The sequence below is a fragment of the Phragmites australis genome, chromosome 17, assembly GCF_958298935.1.
Source record: "Phragmites australis chromosome 17, lpPhrAust1.1, whole genome shotgun sequence".
Classification (NCBI taxonomy): domain Eukaryota; kingdom Viridiplantae; phylum Streptophyta; class Magnoliopsida; order Poales; family Poaceae; genus Phragmites; species Phragmites australis.
The window spans coordinates 25,670,291-25,692,365 of NC_084937.1; the positions used below are offsets into that span (position 1 = coordinate 25,670,291).

The 22,075-nt window shown below is 44.6% G+C and overlaps 3 protein-coding genes across 3 annotated transcripts; 1 reads left to right on the forward strand and 2 right to left on the reverse strand.

The window, feature by feature from the left end:
- Nucleotides 1-3,545: 3,545 nt before the first annotated feature.
- LOC133897372 (uncharacterized) lies at nt 3,546-4,727 on the reverse strand. Its single transcript, XM_062338087.1, has one exon. The coding sequence runs from the start codon at nt 4,487-4,489 to the stop codon at nt 3,599-3,601; it is 891 nt and encodes a 296-aa protein (XP_062194071.1). The 5' UTR covers nt 4,490-4,727; the 3' UTR covers nt 3,546-3,598.
- Nucleotides 4,728-4,856: 129 nt separating this feature from the next.
- LOC133897373 (protein Iojap, chloroplastic) lies at nt 4,857-7,159 on the reverse strand. Its single transcript, XM_062338088.1, has 5 exons — nt 6,871-7,159; nt 6,632-6,764; nt 6,128-6,266; nt 5,905-5,993; nt 4,857-5,315 (listed from the first exon to the last, which is right to left on the reverse strand). Exons 1-5 carry the CDS (start codon nt 7,069-7,071, stop codon nt 5,203-5,205), a joined length of 675 nt encoding a protein of 224 aa, XP_062194072.1. The 5' UTR covers nt 7,072-7,159; the 3' UTR covers nt 4,857-5,202.
- Nucleotides 7,160-20,043: 12,884 nt separating this feature from the next.
- Nucleotides 20,044-21,715, forward strand: LOC133897137 (tetraketide alpha-pyrone reductase 1-like). The gene is made up of 6 exons (XM_062337724.1): nt 20,044-20,176; nt 20,295-20,467; nt 20,607-20,795; nt 20,900-21,062; nt 21,255-21,447; nt 21,557-21,715. Exons 1-6 carry the CDS (start codon nt 20,056-20,058, stop codon nt 21,705-21,707), a joined length of 990 nt encoding a protein of 329 aa, XP_062193708.1. The 5' UTR covers nt 20,044-20,055; the 3' UTR covers nt 21,708-21,715.
- The last annotated feature ends 360 nt before the right edge of the window (nt 21,716-22,075 follow it).

The following is a 22,075-nucleotide window of genomic DNA, read 5'->3' on the forward strand; positions in this document are numbered from 1 at the left end:
TGGTCCACCAGTCCATGCTGGTTCAATTACACAAATGAAGGGGTATGCGATCTTGGCCTTCAATTTTAGATCGGATGACTCTAGATGGTTGGGGGGGGGGGGGTTTGGCGGCCGTGGCGACTGGAGAGAGGCGGTGCCACCGCAGGCATGGCCGACAATGCTCGATCGAGCGTGTCGGGGCACAAAACTTGAAGGGATCTACAACAATAGAAAGAGGCGTGCATGTGGATCCTCACCGAGGGGTTCTCAACGGTCAGGAAAAGCTCGGGGATGGCGGGCAGTGGAGAACGGCAGCCGGGGTCATTGGCGAGCTTTGGAGACGGGTTTTCGGTGTGGGAGACGTGAGATTAAGGGTCAGGGAAGCTGGTCGGCGGTCCTGTGATGCTGAAGAGGCGGTTAGCGGGCCTCGGGGTGTAGCGGAGAGTCCTGATGACAGAGAGAAGCAAAGCTTACCGGCACTCGCCAGGGAGATGGTTTTGGCGACAAGGAGTAGAATTCGATGGTCGGAGAAGCTTCTGCGTGCTCCTGTGGAGGCGATGGCGTCCTCAGATGCGCTAAGGAGGGCTCGGCTACGGCGCGCGGTGGTGCTCTGCGTGTCGGCAATGGTGCTCAACGCGTTTGACGATGGGGTGAGGGAGAAAGAGAGGGCGACGGGGTGCTGCGGAGATCATTTTATAGCGCAGAGAGGGAGTGGCCCGTTGCAGAGATGTGGGGCGTGGGTGCAGAGACGTGGACGGAAAAATTGGGCCGCGCGGTTGTAGCGGGAGCGCGAGCGCAGGCACGGGAGGAGCGGAGGGGAGGGGGATGACGGGTAGGTACGGCTTGTCAGAGAGAGAGATGGGCTGGGTTGTGCGTGGGGAGACGGGCCGCAACAAAAGAATGGGCGTCACAACAAATGAAGTTGTCACTGAAGCTATGAAAAATCTAGATGGCACTGTTGCATCAATAATGACAAGAAAAAATTAGCCAAACAAAGACAAATATTTGGCTAACCACAAAATAAAATGACTAAATGATGAAGAAATATGTAGACTCGCACGACATAGATGAATTCAAATAAAGACTAAGACTTGAATGGACGCAATGGAAGACGAAAACTAAAGCATGGACGCAATGAAAGACAAAGACTAAAGCTATATGCACAGTCCTGAGATCTCAGTGGCCTGGGGCGAAACTAAAAGTAATGCCCTATTAAATATAAATATTAAAATATTTATATACCAATTGCAAAGATAATATTTTGGCTAGAGTCCACGAGTATTTACGATGAGCTGGAACAACTTAAAATGCGTCATTTACGATAAGCTAGAACAACTTGAAATGTGTCCGATCAGACGTATTCTAGGTTGTTCCAGCTAATAATCAGATGTATTCCATATTATTCCAGCTTATCGTAAATGCTTGCGGAACAAAACTATCGTAAATGCTTGCGAGAACAAAATTGTGAAATATCGGAGTATACGTACGTATGCTTGCGTTAATACATGTTAGCTAGATAGAGATACTTACTCGATCAGGTGTATCTGCATGCCTATATACAACTTGCTGCGTGCAACTCTAGCTACTCACCAGTGCATGCAGTAGGCAGCTTGCAGCCACATTATGGCTTTGGAGCTATCTGCTCATAGGTGCCAGCACCACAGCTCAAACGTTGTGCTGGTAGGCAGCTGCTTACTGCTAAACGGCTAGGTTCAGCTGTGGGTGGTTGACCGGTTGTGTGCTTCTATGATTGGTAGCGTGAACATTGGGTTTTGTGATGGCGATGATTGGGCACACGCGGGAGCCGCCCCCGTACCGTGCAACGGAGCCGAACCCATCGATCGCCAAAGCGAGCGGAGACTTTTTTATATTTCAAACGTGTAATCTCAGTAAGGGTCAGATCCATTTGAGGTGGAGTAAAAACTATAGAGGAGAAAAACCAGGGACGCAAACTCATATAGCAATGGTTGACGCCTATCCTCGATCGAAGCTGTGGGCATATGGAACGCCTTGGAGTCGTGGTTCCACAGAACACAGAAACCTAGACTGACTGAACAGAAGAAAATACAAAATAGGCAAACCGCCAAATAGGTTAGGCATGCAGACAGATCACTTGATTTTTTATGAACCGAAAGAAACAGACCACATACGTCCTACTATACGGATTATTAGATCTACCTACTATTTTAAACCTAACTCTATCTATTATCGTACGAATTGTTAGATATATATTATACATAGGTATATAAAAAAGGACCTCTCGATTTTAAGAGCCCGGAGCGACCGTCCTACTCGACCCCCTCAGGGCCAGCCCTGGCTATATGCAAATGAAGCTAGCAAAGTTGCAACTATGACCACGGACAACAACAATGGACCAGGAGCAGTATCAACATGCAACATAAAAAAGGCATGGCGTGTTCCCTCGTCCTGCTTGATGCGCCCGCCCGCCTGAGCCCTCCAACAGCCGCCATCACCGACCAAGGAACGACACTTGACCGACGGAATGCGCCTGTGGCATCCCGTTGAACAGCATGAGCGCGCTGCTTTCAGTCGGCGACGCCATGTCCCACGTCCCCCGGACCGGCATTGCATCGAACAACCCAAGGGCATCGCCGACGCGCGAGCATGAACGTAGGAGGTGCTGCTGTTGGTAGTCGGAGAGGAGTTTCCGGAGGAGCTACTGCAAAGTTCACTTGATGCTTGCGGACCGCCCGGTGAACCAGTGATCAAAGCATGGGGCCAACGATGCCGGTGCTACTGTCATCGCAGGTGGATGCTTTCGGCTGACGATAGTTGCACGACATATGTGGTGACGGGGTTGGTAGCGTTCGCCGATGGCAGCCCGACCTCGCGAACCATCCGCTATGTCGGCCGCCCGGATATTTTACATGGTAGCCCTAAATTTTGCAAAGCCCCCTATTTTTATCATAATTAATTATTATCATGATCCTGTGTTTTATTAAAACCTTCTATGTTAGATCGATCCGGTATTTTACCTAAAACAAATAGATCGCGATCCCATATTTTGCAAAACGCTCCCTATATTGGACTGTGATTCATTTTTTTGCAGATAAACCCTCTTCCTCCTCCATTTAGCTCCTCGTTCTCTCCCCTCTCATCTCACTAACCCGTCGACCCCGGCGGCTGTCGCACCTTCCGTCCAGAGCAAGCGCAAGCTCCAGAGGAGATGCGCCGGCTCCTGCGGCAAAGGACCGAAAGCACACAATTCGCCGGCATCTCCAATGTACGCGGCATTGCCAATCCTCCGCCCTTGTTTGGTCAATGGGGGCGCGCGGGACGAGACGGGGCCTCCAGAGCCCTCAAAACTGTAGCGGAGAATGATCCGAAATAACTCAATTTGATGTTCTTTTTTAACTTCTATAGTTTCCTACAAATCACAATGAGAATAATCTTTTCCATGTACTTAACATCTATGTTTACATCCTTATTTGAATCTTATCCGCATATTTTTTTTCAATAAAGAAAGGTTTATTAACTTGTAGGTGGTCACCGGATCGGATGAGCTGATCCATCTAAGCATCCAGCGAGCTACGAACATTCATCAGTCGAGCTAAATCCGTGTGTTTCATTTTTCATGTCATAGAAATGTGAAATCAAGTTACATTATCTTTTGGGACGAAAAGGTTGCGGCAATGGCGTCAAGGACACCATGGAAGCTGCTAAACCTGGTGCTCACGACGTCCACGTCAACGCCGAGCCTGCCGGCGCCGTCGGCGGTTACCGGCCCGTGCGCGGCCACGACCATGCAGGGCCAGCGCGCCCTCAGCCGAGGCCAGCTCCATCCCGCGGCGTCCAGCCCCTTGAGCAGCCCCTCCACCTCGGCCGTGCTCGTGAACACGATGGCGTCGGGTGCGGCAGCGGCGCCAGGGGCCACCAGAGCCTCCGCGCAGCCCGGGCCGGCCCAGGACGTGGTGTACGCCGGCGCGCGCACGGCCACCCACCCGGCCGCCTCGAGCCCCGCGAGGAAGTCCGGCACGACAGGCGGCTCGCGGAGGCCGACGACCTCGGGGACGGGGCAGAGCACGCGCCTGCCGGACCCACGGCCCAGCGCTTCCACGAGGCCGACCGGGGTGGGGACGTCCGGGACGAGGACGGCTATCCTCCCGGCGTCGCGGCAGAGCTTCGACAGGAAGGCGCAGTCGAGGAGGTCCGCGTCGCTGCCCAGGGCGGCGACGGTGAAGCGGAGCGCGGAGGCGGCGTCGGAGAGGGGGTGGTGGGAGGACGGGAGGGCGCGGGAGAAGGCGGAGATGCCGGAGCGGGAGGTGAACGCGAGAGCGGCGAAGGGGTCGAGGGCGCCGGGCAGGAGGAAGGGGCGGAGGCGGTCGGGGTCGTGGGCGTGCACAGCGATGGTGGGCACGGGGACCGGGCGTGCGCCGCGCTGCCGCAGGAGCGCGTCCATGCGGCCGCCATATCCGCCGCCGCCGCCGGTCTGCGGCGTCGTGAACGCCACCCGGCGGCCGGCGAGCGACAGGGTCTCCGGCTGCGCCATTCTTCTCCACAGCAACGCGGCGATGCCAATCTAGAGAGAAGGATAATCCAGACTGCCTTGTGCCTACAGTTCAACTCGTCACGCCGGAAAGCTGAAGCTTTTTGTGTACAGTTGAGTAGTCAGAATTCAGAATCGGAAACGCAGTTAACCCGTCAGAATTCCCTATATCAGGTACTGTAAAACAATGGCGAGCTAATGAACAGATAACAACATTCAACCAGCAAACTGCCTACACGCAGTGGAATATATCCAAGATGTAGTTTCATCCAGTGAGCTAATCTTACAACGCTCGCGTTCGTTTCAGGATTGAGAAAATGAACTTCCTGGTTATCGGTTAAGTCAAGCACGGTTGACAAGAACAGCATCATACATTTAGAATCTGACAATCTTCTACCTTCCATTCCTCTTTCTGCCAACATTATTTGATAGTTCATACAAATAATACAGAGCCTGACAATACATAAGGAGAATTTTTGCATCAAGGTGCCACTTTTGCGCTTTATGAGAGCAGTAGCAGGTAGCATTTGTCAGTTGTGACCAGGGCACAAGGCTCTCTCTCTCTGGGCAGCTCTCCGCATATGATCAATAAGATGACGATGTCAAGAATTTCGGTGATACATTGTTGCTTGGCTTGGCAAAAACCTCACTTCTCAATGGAGCAAGCAGTCAGTTGGCTTGATTGCAATGCTTCCCAGTGCTGGTTCAGATACCAATCACTGGAATTGGGTGTCAAATGGGAGTTCGATGGGTGTGGCGTTGCCGTAGAACTCTTCCAAGTTATAGAATGCCCGTTGTTGCGGAAGAAATATATGGACTACAACATCACCTGTAGAAGTGTGAAACATTAGAAACTAGTTCCATGGAAACAGTCTGCATCCCAGCATTATGCATTCAGCAGAAGATTTTATCTGACAGAAGGGGTACAAACACACACTTACTGATCAACCCATTTAAGATCTAAGAACAGTATAAAATTATGCTTCTCAAAAAGTGAAAGGTAGAAGTAAGAGTTTGTAAAAGAATTGCGAAACCAGCCTAACCTATGAGTAGGAACAAATAAACCCTAAAAAACTCAAAAAGTATGATACAAAGCCAGTGTTGTTTTTCTGGTCAGACAGAAACCTGATATGAACCTGTTTCTTAAATTGAAATGTGAGGTATGGCAGCATAGTAAATTCATCTCAAAACTTTTGACTGAACACTAACAAAAAAACAATCTTGGACTTGAGTGAAAAGGGTCATTTTGCACTTCGGCAAAGTCAAAGAGTTAGTCTGTGTCGTCAAGGATATATAGTTCAAGATAGTTTTCTTTTTTTCTTCAGATAGCAAACCTTTAGATCTTGTAGTAGAAGTTGAAAATATGAAATGAGAAACACTAATATCGAAGAAACACACGCCAGAAAGTAGGAACTTGCCAAAGTCCAGTAAGGTCCAAGAATTTGGTTTCGTATCACCAGATGCAACTTTGCTAAACTGCTTCTCGCCAATATCTCTCATCTTGGAACTACAAGGTAAAAGCACAGTTCCGTATCAAACTAAATTGCATAAACAGTACATTGTCAAGTTCATCAGTAGAAATTACATGTGCAAATCGTTACATAATCCTGAAGTTCAACAATACAAAAACTCAATGTGTACCTGATAGCATCAATCTGAGCATTTGAGAAGGCAGTGATAATTATGAAAAACCTAGTCCAGTAAACGAGCCGCTCCACGCAAAGTACACGAATATCTTGTGCCTTTATCTCGCTTGCAACTTTAGCCAGTGAGACAGCAACTGAAAAGGAAGTAAACAACGATCGGGTTTAAGCTTTATAACAGAAGGCGAACTGTAAAAGAAACGACTTTTATTGGGTGACTATTAATACGAAGAACAACTTGCGACAAAGTAATTTAGCAGATACACTAGGCAGGTACAAAATTTGACATGACGAGTACTTTAGCAGCGAATCTTTTACGTGTATGGTTCATAAAAAGTGTAATAAAGAATTTCTGAATACTTCGGTTCAGCTAAGCCTGATGTCTTGGTTTATCTGAATACTTCTGTTCAGCTGAACCTGATGTCTTGGTTTAGCCTCACAGACTGGCGATAACGCCGCTAAGCATTAGCATAGACGAGACGGGGAGCGGGGAGGCACGTACAGGACAAGCACTCGTTGTCGTCGTCGGCCTCAACAGCCGGAGCCGGAGATCCACCGGAGCTGTATACCACATCGCCGTGTTGTTTGAGCAAATCCTCGAGCAACTTGTCTGCATCATCCTCTCTCCCAAAGTTCTACTCAATCAAGAGAAACCCAGAGAGAATAATCAGAGCAACCGTACAAGAACATTTACAGACAGGCCCAAGAAACGGGGAGCTAGCTAGCCCTTCCAGTACTCACCACATTAGACGAGGAAGAAGACTGAGAGCGAGCTCGGCAGAGGACGGCGGGCGCCGGCAGCAGGTCGCTCCTCAGGAGCCGCCGGGGACGGCTCCGGTGGCCGCCACTGCCAGCGGAAGCGCGCCGCGCCCGCGAGTTCAGCGGGATGGCGGCTGACGGTGCGCAGGCGAGGCCGTGGCTCGGGATGGCGGCGCCTCCCATGCTCGCTTCCGCTACAAAATCTTCCGCGGGAGGAGGACGAGGAGCACGGCGAGTGAAGGAGATAAGCAGGCGGCACACCGGCTGAAGGGGATAGGCCAGATTTTATTTTTCTCTCTTCGTTTTTTCCCCCTACCTTCTCATTTCTATTTTTAACGGTCACCTGAGGGTACCAGCTGCACCTTGAGATTCGTGCATAGGCTTGTTCCATTTGCCCCTGGAGAATATGCCTTCGATTTGTAAATACAAGGAATCGTCACGTATTTGCGCTACATACTTACTGCTCGCTAGAATTCAAAATTAGTATCGTTTTGGGTATTAGTCAATTATTTTAAATTTTAACTATAAATTATTATTTTTTATTAAGTTTAAAAATTTAAAAATAACACGAGTAGATTTGTCTCGAAAAATATTTTCATAATAATATATTTTTACTATATTTTATTAATATATTAAAAAAAGTAGTAGTTAAAGTTGTATTTTAACCTAGAGGGAGTATAAGTTGGCATGTGTTTGGACAAAAGGTTTGTATTTGGCTCAAATCCAGACTGAATTCAAACTTGCCACTGAAATGTCCTAAATCGAAACAGGCCCTCATTATTTTCTCTCATTTCTTTTCCTTCTTTTATAACAGAAAATATATTTGTTTTAGGTCAACAGAACTGACCATCCCTGTCAAACATAACTCAAGGTAGGATCGAGAGAAGAAGAATAGGACTCTTGATCTTTTTGGCTACCAAGTTCCAACTATTCTTGGGGAAACGGCACTCTGTTCACCTATACATTTTCCGTGTCAAATCTGAACACACAAGAGGAGGAAAATATCTGATCCAGAACTATAGTATCTATGAGGCTGCAGGTAGCAGCATGCCCATCAAATTTCTGTCTTTTGACGCCACTTGAAGATCAGAGACCTTTCCCGGAAGGTGAATCATGACAGTATAAGACAAATTCGTCAGTATTGGTTCTCCTACTAGTTGCTACCCCAGCCCTCATTGCAGGGCAGTGTGCAGAAGATCTATTTCTACAAGGTCTGGGCAGCGTAAATATTATGAGGCATTGTGCAGAAATGTACCACAAAAAATGTGACAATCCACTTCTCCAATCGGTAGCAACAGAGATATCTACAAGGACTTGATCTTCGATTTCGCAACCGTCCTCTTCACTGGTATTCGGTGGTATCATTATGCTATTGACAAAAACTGTCCTCCTCTTCACTGCTTATTTTTTTTAGGAAAATAATTTCTGTTAAACTATAAACACAGCAGGATCGCTAGTCACCGGTGGTAAGACATCCACTGGAACCGAATCGTGCCATAACATGATGGCATTCGGTTGAAAGTTTGAACCCACCCTCGCCAACTTTTTTTCCAATAAAAATAAGTTTTATTAATTTCAATCGTCATAATAAGAAGATATAATTGTATAAGAGCTTGCTCTGGCCTATATTGGTAGCATGTAGCATCTTGGTGTTAATGAAATTATAGGACAAAAGAAATTTGACAAGTCTAAGATCAGAGCTCCGTAAAGCTTGTTGCAACTTGGTTGCATCCATTTGAAAAATCACTCTACCCGTACCTGAATCGGTTGCAAAACGGATGGCCTGAATACATGCTCCCGCTTCCGCTTGGAGTGCACTTTTTCCGGTTTAGGGCCAGATTTTCTGGGTTAATTATTCTAGTTCAAATCAAAAATCTCATTATGAGGAGAATTGGATATTCCGGTATGACCGGAACTTATGATTGGAAACCAGAACTTCCGGTTCGAGTTGGATCCGAGATTTTAGAAAGAGATATAGTCGAATTTGAATGAGAGTTTTGATAGATTCTAACTCAAAACAGGGCAAGACCACCCCTCCCTATAAATATAAAGGGTCATGACTGATTGAAGATGACCAACATCCAATCAAATCAATTCAAATTAATTTTATCGCTCTTTTATCCGTTTTACACTAATTCGCTTTTCTAACCTACTATGCTTCTCGTTCTTGATCTCTACAGCCAAGGATAAGCCACCGATCATCTACGCTCTGACGGAGTCTCTCCCGAGATGGGTGACGATAAAGGATCAACAACACGGTGCCACGATGACGGTGTTGCCCACTGAGCACTCAGACCGAAACTTCCAATCGGGAGGCCGAAACTTCTGTTTTTTCCAAGGGAGCTTTAGTTTGATTTGCACATGAGGTGCTCAGTATGTTTGGTGTGACAACTTTTCGTAACAACACACTTTTTGGCTACTTCACTGGGGATCAAAGTTTTTCGGCTATTTCTTGGCTGAATTCTAAAACCCTAGGCATGTCTACTTTGGAAATTGACAAAGATAACATCATCATGATATCCTACGATGAGTTGCCGGAAGAAAGTGTGTATGGCAATTGAAGCCGACTTGGAAAAGAGTTGGCAACAATTGCTCTTGTGCTATATGAAGACTCGATAAGGTGTGTTCAAGAAAGAAGAATCTCCATCGCCCACTAATCAAACCCTTAAGGTACCGACCAATGTAAGTGTTCAACCCTCTCTCTCGCATGAAGAAGTTGTTAATATGATTAATCAATCTGTTGGTGCAACCATGACTAATAGTGTTCAAAAGATGGTTGATGATACATTAGCTGAAAAGATTCGACCTTTAATTTTATTAATTCATGAGGAACAAAATTTGAAGAAACCTCTTGCTAGTAATGTTAGTGATCCAATTCTTCCTACTGTTGTTAATACATGACCTAGCGTTTCTTATGCGTATTTGAGTAATCCTCATGATGGCCGAACTAGTGGAAGCTCCCATAACCTTAGGCTTGGTGCCATCGTCACTAAGCAAACCCTGACCTCCCATGCTGAAGCTGACTTTGGGACGAAGCAGGCGTCGAGAAATCTAATTGTGCTTCACCGTGCTCCTCCTGATCATTTCCAATTTGGGACATCAAGATCACCAATAGGAAGCTCACGGTCAATATGCTCCTTGAATGTAGCAACACAATTAGTGGTGGTAGGAACATGATATGTAGTGGTTTTCTACAGGTGATGTTGTCGTCCCTACATTTCCTCTGCAAACAGCGAGCATTCTACAACTTGGAAGAGTTCTATGGCAATACCACACCCATCGAACTCCCATTTGACACCCAGTAGCAGTGACTGTTATTTAAATATGCACCAGGAAAGTTACAATCAAGCCAAGTGACCACTTGCTCCACTATGAAATGAGGTTTTTGGTGAAGCTGAGCAACATTGTATGACCCAAGTCCTGACAACAATCTTATGAGGAGAGTTGCCCAGCCCAGTGAAAGATAGCCTGGCCACTGCTCTCTCGTGAAGTAAAAAAGTGGCACCTTGAATCCTCGATGCAGGAATTCTCCTTATCTTTTGTTAGGTTGTGAACCATCTGTATGGACTATCACGTATTGTTAGTAGAAAGAGGAATAACAGCTAAAACGAGAAGATTGTCAGATTCTAATTGTAGGGAAAATTAGATTTTTGCCACTATTATGTTGGTGTTTTGAACAATTTCCACCTAATTTTTTCTTCGATCTTATACCACTAGAATGCATTTTCTGTTCAGAGATTTGCCATTTCAGTCTTTTCGACCCATTTCAATTCATTTTTGATTGTTTGGGCGACATGAAATGACCATTTTGTTCCTTGCTCTATTTCTCCTTCTATTTCCCTATAAAATTGCATGCATCCTCTCCAGTAACGACCCCCTCCCCCCAATCTATTTCCCCACTCTCCCTATCCTCTCACACTCGGTAAAATCGAAGGCAGTGATGTCACTAGGGTCAGCTCAAGCCAATTCTTCGGCCAGCTCGGGCCGAAGGGGGGGGGGCACATCATTATCAACGGGTTGCCGCTAATCGACTGCCCAAGATGCAATTTGGGGAAGATCTTGGAGCTAACCTTGAGGACATATCAGAATCCTGATAAGTGCTTTGCCAAATGCCCTAGGAAACAACCAAATGTGAGTTGATGATTTGAAAATGTGTGTGCTTCTGGTTTGGTTTTGGCTTCTGTATGATGATTTAGGGGTTATGCTTCATATGTTCAAGGTGGATGCACATTCTTCATGTGGTTGGATGATTACTGTGATTACCTTGTGAGCAATGACATTGTTAGAGTGGAGGCCAGCATCACCGTGTCAATCCTGGAGCTAAAGCAGCAAGTAGAAGGCCTGAAGAATGCTCTTGGTGAAGTGAACTCCAAGTTGGTGCTTTCTACCTGTGCAATCCGAGAAGGTGAAGTGAAGTTGGATAGATTGATTGCAATTGGGTAGATTCTTGTGTTATCAGTTGTTGTTTTGGCTGTGTTTGTTGTGTTGAATGTGTTTGTCAAGTAGACAATGTAATGCTTGTCAGTTGAATGTGCAATCCGAGAAGCTAAAGTGAAGTTGAATGTCAGTGTTTGTTGATTCTCAGTGTTTGTTGATTCTCAATGTTTGTTGAATGTCAATGTTTGTTGTATTGAACTGAAAAAAACTTTCATAACTGACTTGGTTAAATAGAAGTTTTGAAAGAAATGGTGCTACTAAAAGAAGAGAACTACCCTGAAACATAACTGACGGAAAATGGGGCTACTAAAAGAAAATGGTGCTTTCATAACTACCCTAAAACATAACTGAAGTTCTCAAACAAACTGAAAGAAAATGCTCGGCATAAACTGAAGTTCAAACACAACACAAATTACAACTGACACAACTCACACTGACATAGTTCAGACATAATTCATAACTGACATAGTTCAGACACAAAGTACAACTGACATTCCCATCACACTTTAATTGGACATAGTTCACACTTTAATTGGAGTAATCTTCTTCCTCCTTGTAGTCATCTTCCTGAGAGTTCTGCCTAAGGTGAAGTTGTAGGTGTTGCTGGAGTGGCTACCGCTGATGGATTGTTGGAGTTAGGAGAGTCAACACCAAACAACACAGCAAGTTTTATGAAAAATCAGAGGCAATGAGCTTAATTACTGAGATGCATTAAAACATCATGCAAAATTGAAAGAAAATGCTAGAATTTCACCTCCTAGTCATCACTCCCGGGCTTTCAGTCACTAGTTCAGACACCTCGGCCATAGCTCTCTTTTTTAGAGTTGAAGTGCCCTTCGCTGCATTCTTCCTTGGATAGTATTTCCTGTGGTGCATAAAAAATAATACATAATTCAATTATAACTTACATGACAAGCAAAAATGGCTGAAATGAACTTGACTTTTTTTTTATTCAATTGGATGGACATCCTGCCTGTCTATGCCCTATTAGTCCACATTTCTTGCACTTGTCAGGATTCCTCTTTCTTGTACCAATTCCACTTTCCATTTAGGGCAGTAGAGTCTATGCTAATATAGGGTCTACAACCATGCACAAATCCATCAATGCATGGCCTAAAAGCACAAAAGAATATGTTAAAATACACCTTGCCATCAACTATCTCAGTATCAATCTCTACAGCACTTCCAGGAGACCTCAATTCTACCCCAGCCTTAAAGTTGTATAACATCCTAAATCCCTCTTCACATATCCCACATAGATACTCAATGGCCTTCTCTTTCCCTCTCCACATTGTGTCATAAGCAATTGTGACATTGTGCCTATCTTGCAGCTCCTTCTGAAGTTCTTCAGCACCCATATTAGGAGACTTCCTAAGAAAGCCACCCACCCATTAGAGGTCATTCTAGTTTTAATTCTGTTGGTGGAGGCACATTTATGGTCCTCAGGCGACATTGTGACTAATTGTTTTTTATCTGCCATAAGGTGGCCAACAAGTGAAGTGTCCCGGGTCATCCCCGATGCTTAAAACTTTATTATACCAGTCCCTAAATCAATCTTTGGTAAACAAGTCTTACAACAGGTGATACCATAGTCATGCAACAAATGGAGAGGTGAAATAAATCCACTATCCTAATAATACATAAAGGATTCCCGCGATCAATTGCATAGTTACACGCCACCACCTAGGTGCGGACGTGACCAAGACTTAATCGTCAGTCTCACCTTCAGCGTCGGTGAAGTCCAAATCTTCTTGATATCATAAGGATGAGTACAAATGTACTCAACAAGTCTCAGCCCTTGCTCTACACCAAGGGTTATAAACACATGCATACAATATTGGTAAGGGTAAGGCTGTACGTCAAACATTTGCAAAAAAGTTAAGTTTACACATGCAAGGGTTGATTTTTATAAGGCCGGGTTTTTTAAAAACCATATTATCATTATTAAATGAAGGAGGGTTCCGACCACGGTGGAAGTCACTAGGGTCCAAGTTTTAATATTGCTGGACACCCCATCCACGGCAACCCACGACACACTGTCGGACCTATTCTCCAAAAACAGGCACACCTTACCCACTCACACTCCAACGAATACGCAAACAACCCATGCTAGTTGTTGTGACCGAATCATAGTTCGTCTGTGACCATGGGCACGACTATTCAAATAGTTTTTACCTTTGCATAGGGATACACTTCACCCACAAGCTGAGTTTGGCAACTTACTACCGTCGTGGCAGTGTGACTCAACAAAGACATTACCCACCACAACATCATCCCACTAGCCATCCATAGGAACTAACCAAGGGTTCTTGGCCTATAGTAGGCCTCCAACCGGGTCGACAACTCTGCACCTACTTGTACCTACTCCATGGTCTCCCATTTCACACCTGCCTCCAGACATCTATCAGACTAGCTTGTGGGGTTTACACTAAGCCATACCTCATACAGAGTCAAGTGGTTGTATGATGAATACTAGGTAAGATGTCACACCAACTCGGTCCTTAATCGAGTCAAGGCAAACATCTCTACACTAAGTCTGTCACACAGGCAGCACTTAAACTCCCAAGGCATTCTCGATGAAAACCCTGATTTGCCCTAGCTCTAATATGCTCTCTGCTATTATCATTATAGCTCAAATATGCTCTCTGCTATTATCATTATAGCTCTAATATGCTCTCTGTTATTATCATTATCTAGTACATCTTCCCATCCCAACAACTCACTCAACACCAAAGTACCGAGTTTCACACATTTCGTAAAGCTAATTATGATTAAGCATGAAATGACAGTAAGGCACACAATCCTAAGCATACTAGTATCAAGGGATTCGTCTTAGCGTATTTGATATTGCCGTGACGGAATTCCTAGGGTTATCAAGGTTATATATGGAATGATAACAATCAAGTTAGCTAATCTACAATAGGACATAACTAGCTCAACAATTCAAATTATGCCGATAAGTAATACATCATGTAATTATTTGGTGGAAGAAGTCTGCTACGAATTATGGTGAAAAAATTGGGTTCAATATGATCAATGAGGGAAACGGATTGAGACTTGCCTCCGCTAAAGTCCTCGAGAGGGTCTTGCTCGAAGTCTTGCACTCCCAGCTCCTCCTCCTCCTTTAATTCTCCGATCTCTAAAACACGGGCACACAAGCAACACAAACACACAAATAAATATAAAAAGAATAAAAATTAATTTTAAATAAATATGAAACTGATGGAAAGAATATGATTTGAATTTAGATGAATATCGATGAAAGAATCGTCAAAATCGAAGTTGAAACGAAGGAGATATGGGCTTAGGAAGTTGGCCGGCAAAATAAATTTAGAAAAAGAAAAGGGGAGAATATTCCCTAGAATATTTTATGGAAATGGATTTTTTTAAAAAAATAGAAAAAGGTTACTGTTCTGTGGAATGGATTCCGGATTTGTGGAACGGAGGAACTCTAGCCTATGGTCTATGGTGAACCGGGGTGTGGACCAGATGACGTGACAACTGACTGGGTTAAAGGGGTGGGGCTAGTGATGAGGTGGTGCTGATGTAGCGCTGATGTGAATGACACATGTCACCACGAGAGCGGCGGTTGCTGGGGCAGCATTGGGATGGCAGTGCCGAGGCATCCGCGGTGAAGGCTCATCGGAGAGCTTGCCGTCGGTGGCTCCTGGCCTCGTATTAGACAGAGAGCAGTCCACGAGGGCCAGCACAGCACGCCAAAGCCGGTGGCGGGCACCTTGACGATAGACGGCAGCTGGGACAGTACCAGTCACATGCCAAAGCTAGGGAAGGTTGCGGCTGAAAGGTGAAACAAGTGGGAACGTGGTCTAGGTAGGGGTTTAGGGCGTTGAGAGCGTGCACAGGGTGTGAAGGAGGGTATTCCATGCTCGGCTTGGCTAGTGGGGCATCAAAGATGGTTGTTGACGGAGATGAAGGCTGGCAGTCATGGCGGCTTGGTGGTAGCTCAAGAGAGAGGGAAAGGGCTGAGCGGAGGGGCGAGGGAGGTGGAGAGTAGTACAGTGAAGCTCGCCGTGGGGTCCAATTGGCCAGTGGCAGCTCCAGGGAGTGGATTAATGGTGGCGGCCATCGGAGGGAAGATAGTGAGAGAGAGGGGGGGGGGGGAGAGAGAGAGAGAGAGAGAGAGAGAGAGAGAGAGAGAGAGAGAGAAATAGCGTCGAAGCTTGCCTTAACATGCTTGGTGGGAGGTGGTGAGGAGCGGAGGAGCGAGAGGTGGGGCTTTATAGCATGGAAGAGGGTTGACAGTGCCAATGGTGGGGTTCAACAGTGGAGCTCCACGTGCGGTACGGCATGCGTGTTTTCTAACAATGACACAATGTTGGTAGTGTAGCATTGAGGACTTCGCGCAGCGCAGGGTGGGAAAGGTCGGGCTCGGCAGTCGAGGTGGTGGCGCTCTTTTTCTTCGTGCGCGTGTTCGTGCCGGCAGTGCTCTCGGGCATGGTCATCGTGTGTGGTGTCAGTGGAAGGGAAGCGGCAAAATAGTAGTGTGGACGATGACTTTGTTGGTAGTACGGTGCAACGGTGGCAGAGTTAGGCGAGCGGCATTGTCACGGCTCGACGGCGGGGTCCAATGGCTGCAACGCTCGGGCTCGGGCACGAGTGGTGGGGGCAAAAGGAAGAAGAAGGAAGGGGAGGGGTGACGGGCTGGCTGGGCCGAAGGGCCGAAGGGTGAGCTAGGTAGCGGGAAAGAAAAAAAAAGAAAGAGAGAGCAGGCTGAGGAGAAGGAGCCGGGCCAGATTGAGCCCAAGGAGGGGGAGAGAAGGGAAAAGGTTTTGAATTTATTTTCTAATCTTTGATTTCAAGTTTTGTTGGAATTTGGGATGTTACAACAAGTTTCCAAGGGCAACCTTCTTCCTTGCAGTGAACCATGTACCTAGTCTTTTCTGATTTCTCGGTTGCAAACTGAAATTCCTTGTTTATGGCAGGCTGTCTGACAGCTAACCTAAACTCTTGCATTGAGGGGAATTTAGCACCTATTGCCATAACAGGATGCTCTCTATCATACACTACTTGGTTATCCTCTTGAATGTTGTCATCTACTCAAAGTGTATCTCCATCTTTGCTACTTGGATCACTACCTAGAGTACTTGGTTCACTAGGTACACTACTAGGATCAGTAGCTACATTGCTACGATCATCATCCGCAACCCCTGCAGTCCTCCTTTCCTCCTCATCCCTACCACACAACAACTCATATATAGCTTCGTCAGAGATTGGGTCATTCAATCCTTCCTCATCAATGATTTGATGATTTTGCATACTGCCCCAGTCTACTACTGCTGCCCCCTTCCAAATCTACTGCTAAAGACGCACCATTGCTACCTACAACGGTTTCAGACCCACGCATGTTGCCACCAGCACTACCAATCGAACAATGGTGGAAGCTACACTTAGGGTTCCAAAGAAAAGAGGGGGATACCAAGATTGGGAACTCAAATTGACCCAAAAACACGAGCAAATATGAGGAATACAAAAGGGACTACTCTAATCGGCGAAATGCTTGAGAGATCTAACCTTGGAGGCGCCGAATCCACCGTCTGGGAGCTGGTCGCCATGCTTGTTGTTGGGGGAACAACTCAAGTCGAGGAGGGTTCAACGCTATGTTGACGGGATGCCCGACTGAATATAAATGACCATTTGGGGCAAAACGGTAACGACACATTAAAAAATGAGCTAAAATGGGTCAAAATGGCGAATCTCCAAGCGAAAAATGCATTCTAGTGGTATAAGATCGAAGAAAAAAATTGGGTCGCAATTCTTCGAAACACCAACATAACCGTGGCAAAAAATCCAATTTCCCCCCTAATTGTATGGTATTACTGTTCTTGTCAACTATGTTTAACATACATAACCCATGGCCATGTTGTTCATCATGTCAAATTGTCAATTCAGAAACTGTGTATGAGCTTGCTGTTATTTACGTTGTCTGATAGACTCTGACGGTTCGCTATGTTCATCGCGTTTCCAAATTCGGATTTCAGAACCGTTAACAAAAGCTTTAGCTTTCCAGCTTGAAGTGTGGAACTGCACGCACAAGGCAGTGTGGAACCGCAGCTTCAGCTTTGCCGCGGAGGAGAATGCACAGCCAGAGCCCCTGTCGTTCGCCGGCCGCCGGGTTGCGTTCACGATGTCGCAGACCGGCGGTGGCCACCTCCTGGGCGTGCTCTTGTGGCAGCACAGAGCACACGCTGTCCCCCCGTGACCATCATCGCCGTCAGCCTCCACGACCCCCGCTAGACTTCCTCACGGTGCTCGACGCGGCAGGGTTGGTGGCCGTGCGCACGCCCGCGTACACCACGACGCCGCCACCCCAAGGTTTACAATATTATTTGGACACGAAAACCGGTCCCTAGCGGTAACCGAAAATTCGTTATTATCACAAAAACTACTCAAAATTCGGTGAGAATTCGTTCAAAATTCACTCGATCTAATTTGAAAATCGGAGAAAAAAATCGATCGAATCGACATTTGGTAACCGGTCGAATTGCACCGATAATCGAGCGAATTCACCAATTTATCAATCAGTTTTTCGTATTGACCGTATTTCTCAGTAACAGTTCGGTTTCCTAATTTATCGAGTGATTTTCTCGAATTTCAGTGAAGTTCAACCAAAAAAAACCAAAAAATGCTCAATATTGTAAAATCAATAACTAATTCATTTAAGCTTCAAATCAAGTGAAACAAATTTTGTTGGTTTCCTTGTAACATGATCTACATAATAAAAGTATTTATACTTTTAAAAAAGTTGAATATTTTCTGTGAGAATGTAATTGCTAAAACTAGTTAAATGCATAGTTAACTCTTTGCTAATTCAAAAATCATGAAACTAATTTTTTTAGTCTTCTTACATGATCATATGTATTTTAAAAATACATGAACTCATGAAATAGTTTTTGTAACATGCAGGATTGTGTAAATATATTGTAACTAGATTAATTCATAACTAACTCATCATACCTCCAAAATTAGTGAAACCACTTTTATTAGTTTACTTATACTATGATTTATGTAAGAAAAATAATGATGATAAAGTTAATTACAGTAATGTTTTTTACATATTCACTTTATGCTTATGAACTTTGTAAATATTATGAAGAAATTAATAAAACTCTAACTGAAGTGAAACTAATTTTAAAGGTCCTATTAAGATATGACTTAAAAAAAAATGTGTTTGCATGTTAAAATTTTTCTTAACATGAGTTGATAAATGAGCTGCACGTTTCAACTTTTTTTTCAAACTTCCTTCCTATAGAAAATTATGCAAACGACATTTTTTTATTTTTTAGGATTTTTTAACTCAAATTCGAAAACCGTTCATATTATAAAATCGATGCAGACCCATAGATTCATTTTTTTTAACCCTGCACCACCCGTCGTGGTGGCGGGACAACATGTTACTACTGGAAATTGAACGTAACCCAACCTAAACATGTGTGGCCTGAATAATTAGGAAAAATAAAATAATTAAATGTCTTCCTGTCTACTAGTATCTCCAAGTGATTTGCTTTTACTTATCTAAATTTGTATCCACTGTATTTCTATATTAAGGTTGATCTTGATTTAATATAGGTCCGATTTGTTTTATTCTAATTGTGGATTCTAGCTTTAAAAGCAAATCATCACAATCTAAAAGCTGATTCTTATCATCCACATTATACTATGAAATCCTACATTTTAAATCTGATGGGAATGAGTTTCTTTACCAAATCTAGATTATGGCAGTCTAGTGTAAAAATAAATAGGACCTTAGCCGGATACCAAAAACAATCCTAGTTTTAAAAAAAATGACAAATTCTTATCAGCCAAATTTGCTCTGAAACTCGTTGATTTCCGTTGGATCTACAAGAGGCCCTGTTGCTCTTGCGATCGATGACCATGCCTTAGGCCAGCTCCAGCAGTGGAGATATGCAGTGCTACAGTGCCCGCAAAGTACTGTAGTATTGGAAATTCATCTTCAACAGATCCCCTACCCAGTGCTACAGTGTTGCGGAGAGATATAGGGTCCTAAATTTGTTAGGTTACTGTAGAAGCCGCAACACTGTAGTAGTACTGTTTGTAGAGGCTGACCGTGGGTCCGGAGCGAGGAGAAGAGTAGTAGAAGGTAGGAAATAGAGTAGCTGTTAGAGATTAAAAAAAAAAGAGATGTTGTAACAGTGATAGAGGATGCTGTAATAGTATTTTTGAGGATAAAAATTTAAGGTAGCTGTTGGAGATGACCTTACCTACCATATCATCAAAACGAGAACAAATATGATGGTATTGCAATTTTGATACGTGAAACGAAAAGTGTATTGAACTAAACATAAGCAACATCGCCCTCCAGTGCTCCTATGTTTAATTTCTTCCCCACAAACATATATGCTGCTTTCCAATTTAAGTTGATCTATCCACTTTCTTTTTCCGACTTTCACACGACGATGAAATGAACATAAGAAAGCTGACCACAAGAGCTTGCAAAACTCATTGTAAATCACCCACTTTATTCTACACCAACTTGTCACCTGGAATGTGATACCTCCTGAATTTGTTGTAAATCCACTTTCAACCAACCCAGCTTTGTATCTGTTAACTATGATCAGCAAAATTGGGTTGATGCATCATGCTTTCTCTTCCTTCTCCAGAATATTCTTTCTTTCTTTCTTTGTGGTGCTTGCTTATAAGAGAAGGTAGATTTGGGCCGGATCTCAGCATCGCCTTCAGCAGTCTGACAAAATGGTGACCTCAACCAAGGGCAAGGTCTGTGTAACCGGGGCTTCAGGCTTCGTTGCCTCTTGGCTCATCAAAAGACTTCTCGACTCAGGGTATCATGTGCTAGGGACGGTCAGAGACCCAGGTATTCTACATACACCATTCCTTTGGAGTATCCTTCCTCTTTATTACATTATTGTTCTTGCATATCGATCCTTGTTACTCGCAGCTGCGAGCTAATGATTTTGTTTGTAACTTGACAGGAAATCACAAAAAGGTGGCACACGTTTGGAAATTACCTGGAGCCAAGGAGAGGCTGCAACTTGTGAAAGCTGATCTGTTGGAAGAAGGGAGCTTTGACGACGCCGTGATGGCTTGCGAGGGTGTCTTCCACACTGCATCGCCTGTCCTCGCTAAGTCTGATTCCAGTAGCAAGGCATGCTACATTTTCTTTAAACGGCTCACTTCATTTTGCCATCATGCGATATATGTAGCTGAATAATCCTAATGCATTCTGTTGAAGTGCATCGATCTACCCTGAAGTTCACTTTTTTTTTGTGATATTCATGCTGCAGGAAGAAACGCTCGTTCCTGCAATAAACGGTACTCTGAATGTGCTAAGATCGTGCAAGAAGAATCCATTTCTCAAGAGGGTTGTTCTTACATCTTCATCGTCTGCGGTGAGAATTAGGGATGATGCTCAGCCAAACATCTCACTGGATGAAACAACATGGAGCTCTGTGCCACTCTGTGAAAAGATGCAGGTGATATATGGAAACAATCTAGCCCTTAATACGGTTTACATTGCTATAGTTATATCATCTTAAACCTTGATCTGAAAACTGCTCTTCTCATTGTTCCTCCAAAGCTATGGTATGCCCTGGCAAAGGTATTTGCAGAGAAAGCAGCATGGGAGTTTGCCAAGGAGAACAACATTGACCTTGTGACTGTTCTTCCATCATTCGTGGTTGGGCCCAGTTTATCCCATGAATTATGCGTTACCGCTTCAGATATCCTTGGCTTATTTCAAGGTACTTCTGCCCTTCTAGTATCACCATTAATCTCCCAAAGTGTGCTTCTACGTTTTTCATATGCTAATCCTTTTTTAGATGATATGCTAACCCTTAATAGTACTAAGAGATCTCTAGTACTAAGCTAAACTACGCCGAAAAAAAAAAGTTATTCAGTTCATCAAACGGATGTTAGAAAAAATGGTCTTTCAGGTGACACTGGCAGGTTCAGTTCTTACGGAAGAATGGGATACGTTCACATCGACGATGTCGCAAGCAGCCACATCCTAGTGTACGAGACACCCGAGGCTACTGGGAGATACCTGTGCAGCTCAGTGGTGCTGGACAACAACGAGCTGGTCTCCTTCCTTGCAAAACGATACCCGATCTTCCCCATACCTCGGAGGTTACTCGTCATCCTAAACTTGGCTTCAATTCTTCCTCCACACCGCCACTGACGGATCGATCAATTGGACCAAAATTTGACTGAAATTTCGTCTGAAATTGTTGTGCAGATTGAACAACCAGTATGGGAAGCAGTGGTATCAGCTGAACACGTCCAAGCTGCAGGGGCTTGGCTTCAAGTTCAAAGGAGTGCAGGAGATGTTTGATGACTGCGTCCAGTCGCTCAGAGAACAGGGCCATCTGCTGGAATGTCCGTTGTGATGGAAGGGATCTCCTGCAGGATAATAACAGGCTGTAGCCAAACGCAGTTACAATCGCGTCTAGAAAATTGTTGGCTCTCCGTCACTTTGTTTTTTTATTATTAATAATTCCATGTCAGCTTAAACCGCGATTGTCAGTTTAGCGCTCACGGATTATGAGACTTAGTATGAAATATCTCCATTTGCTCTTTTTACTTGTGGGTGATGATTAACGAATCCTTCCTGGAACATCAGATCATGGGATAAAAATCATGACTGTACATTCCTGGTCTTAATGAAGGGACATTGGAGAAAATTTGGATGATCAATTCCTAGAGAAAAAAAAATGGAATGCCACAACTTTTCTTTTAAAAACGCTATTTGTTAGGA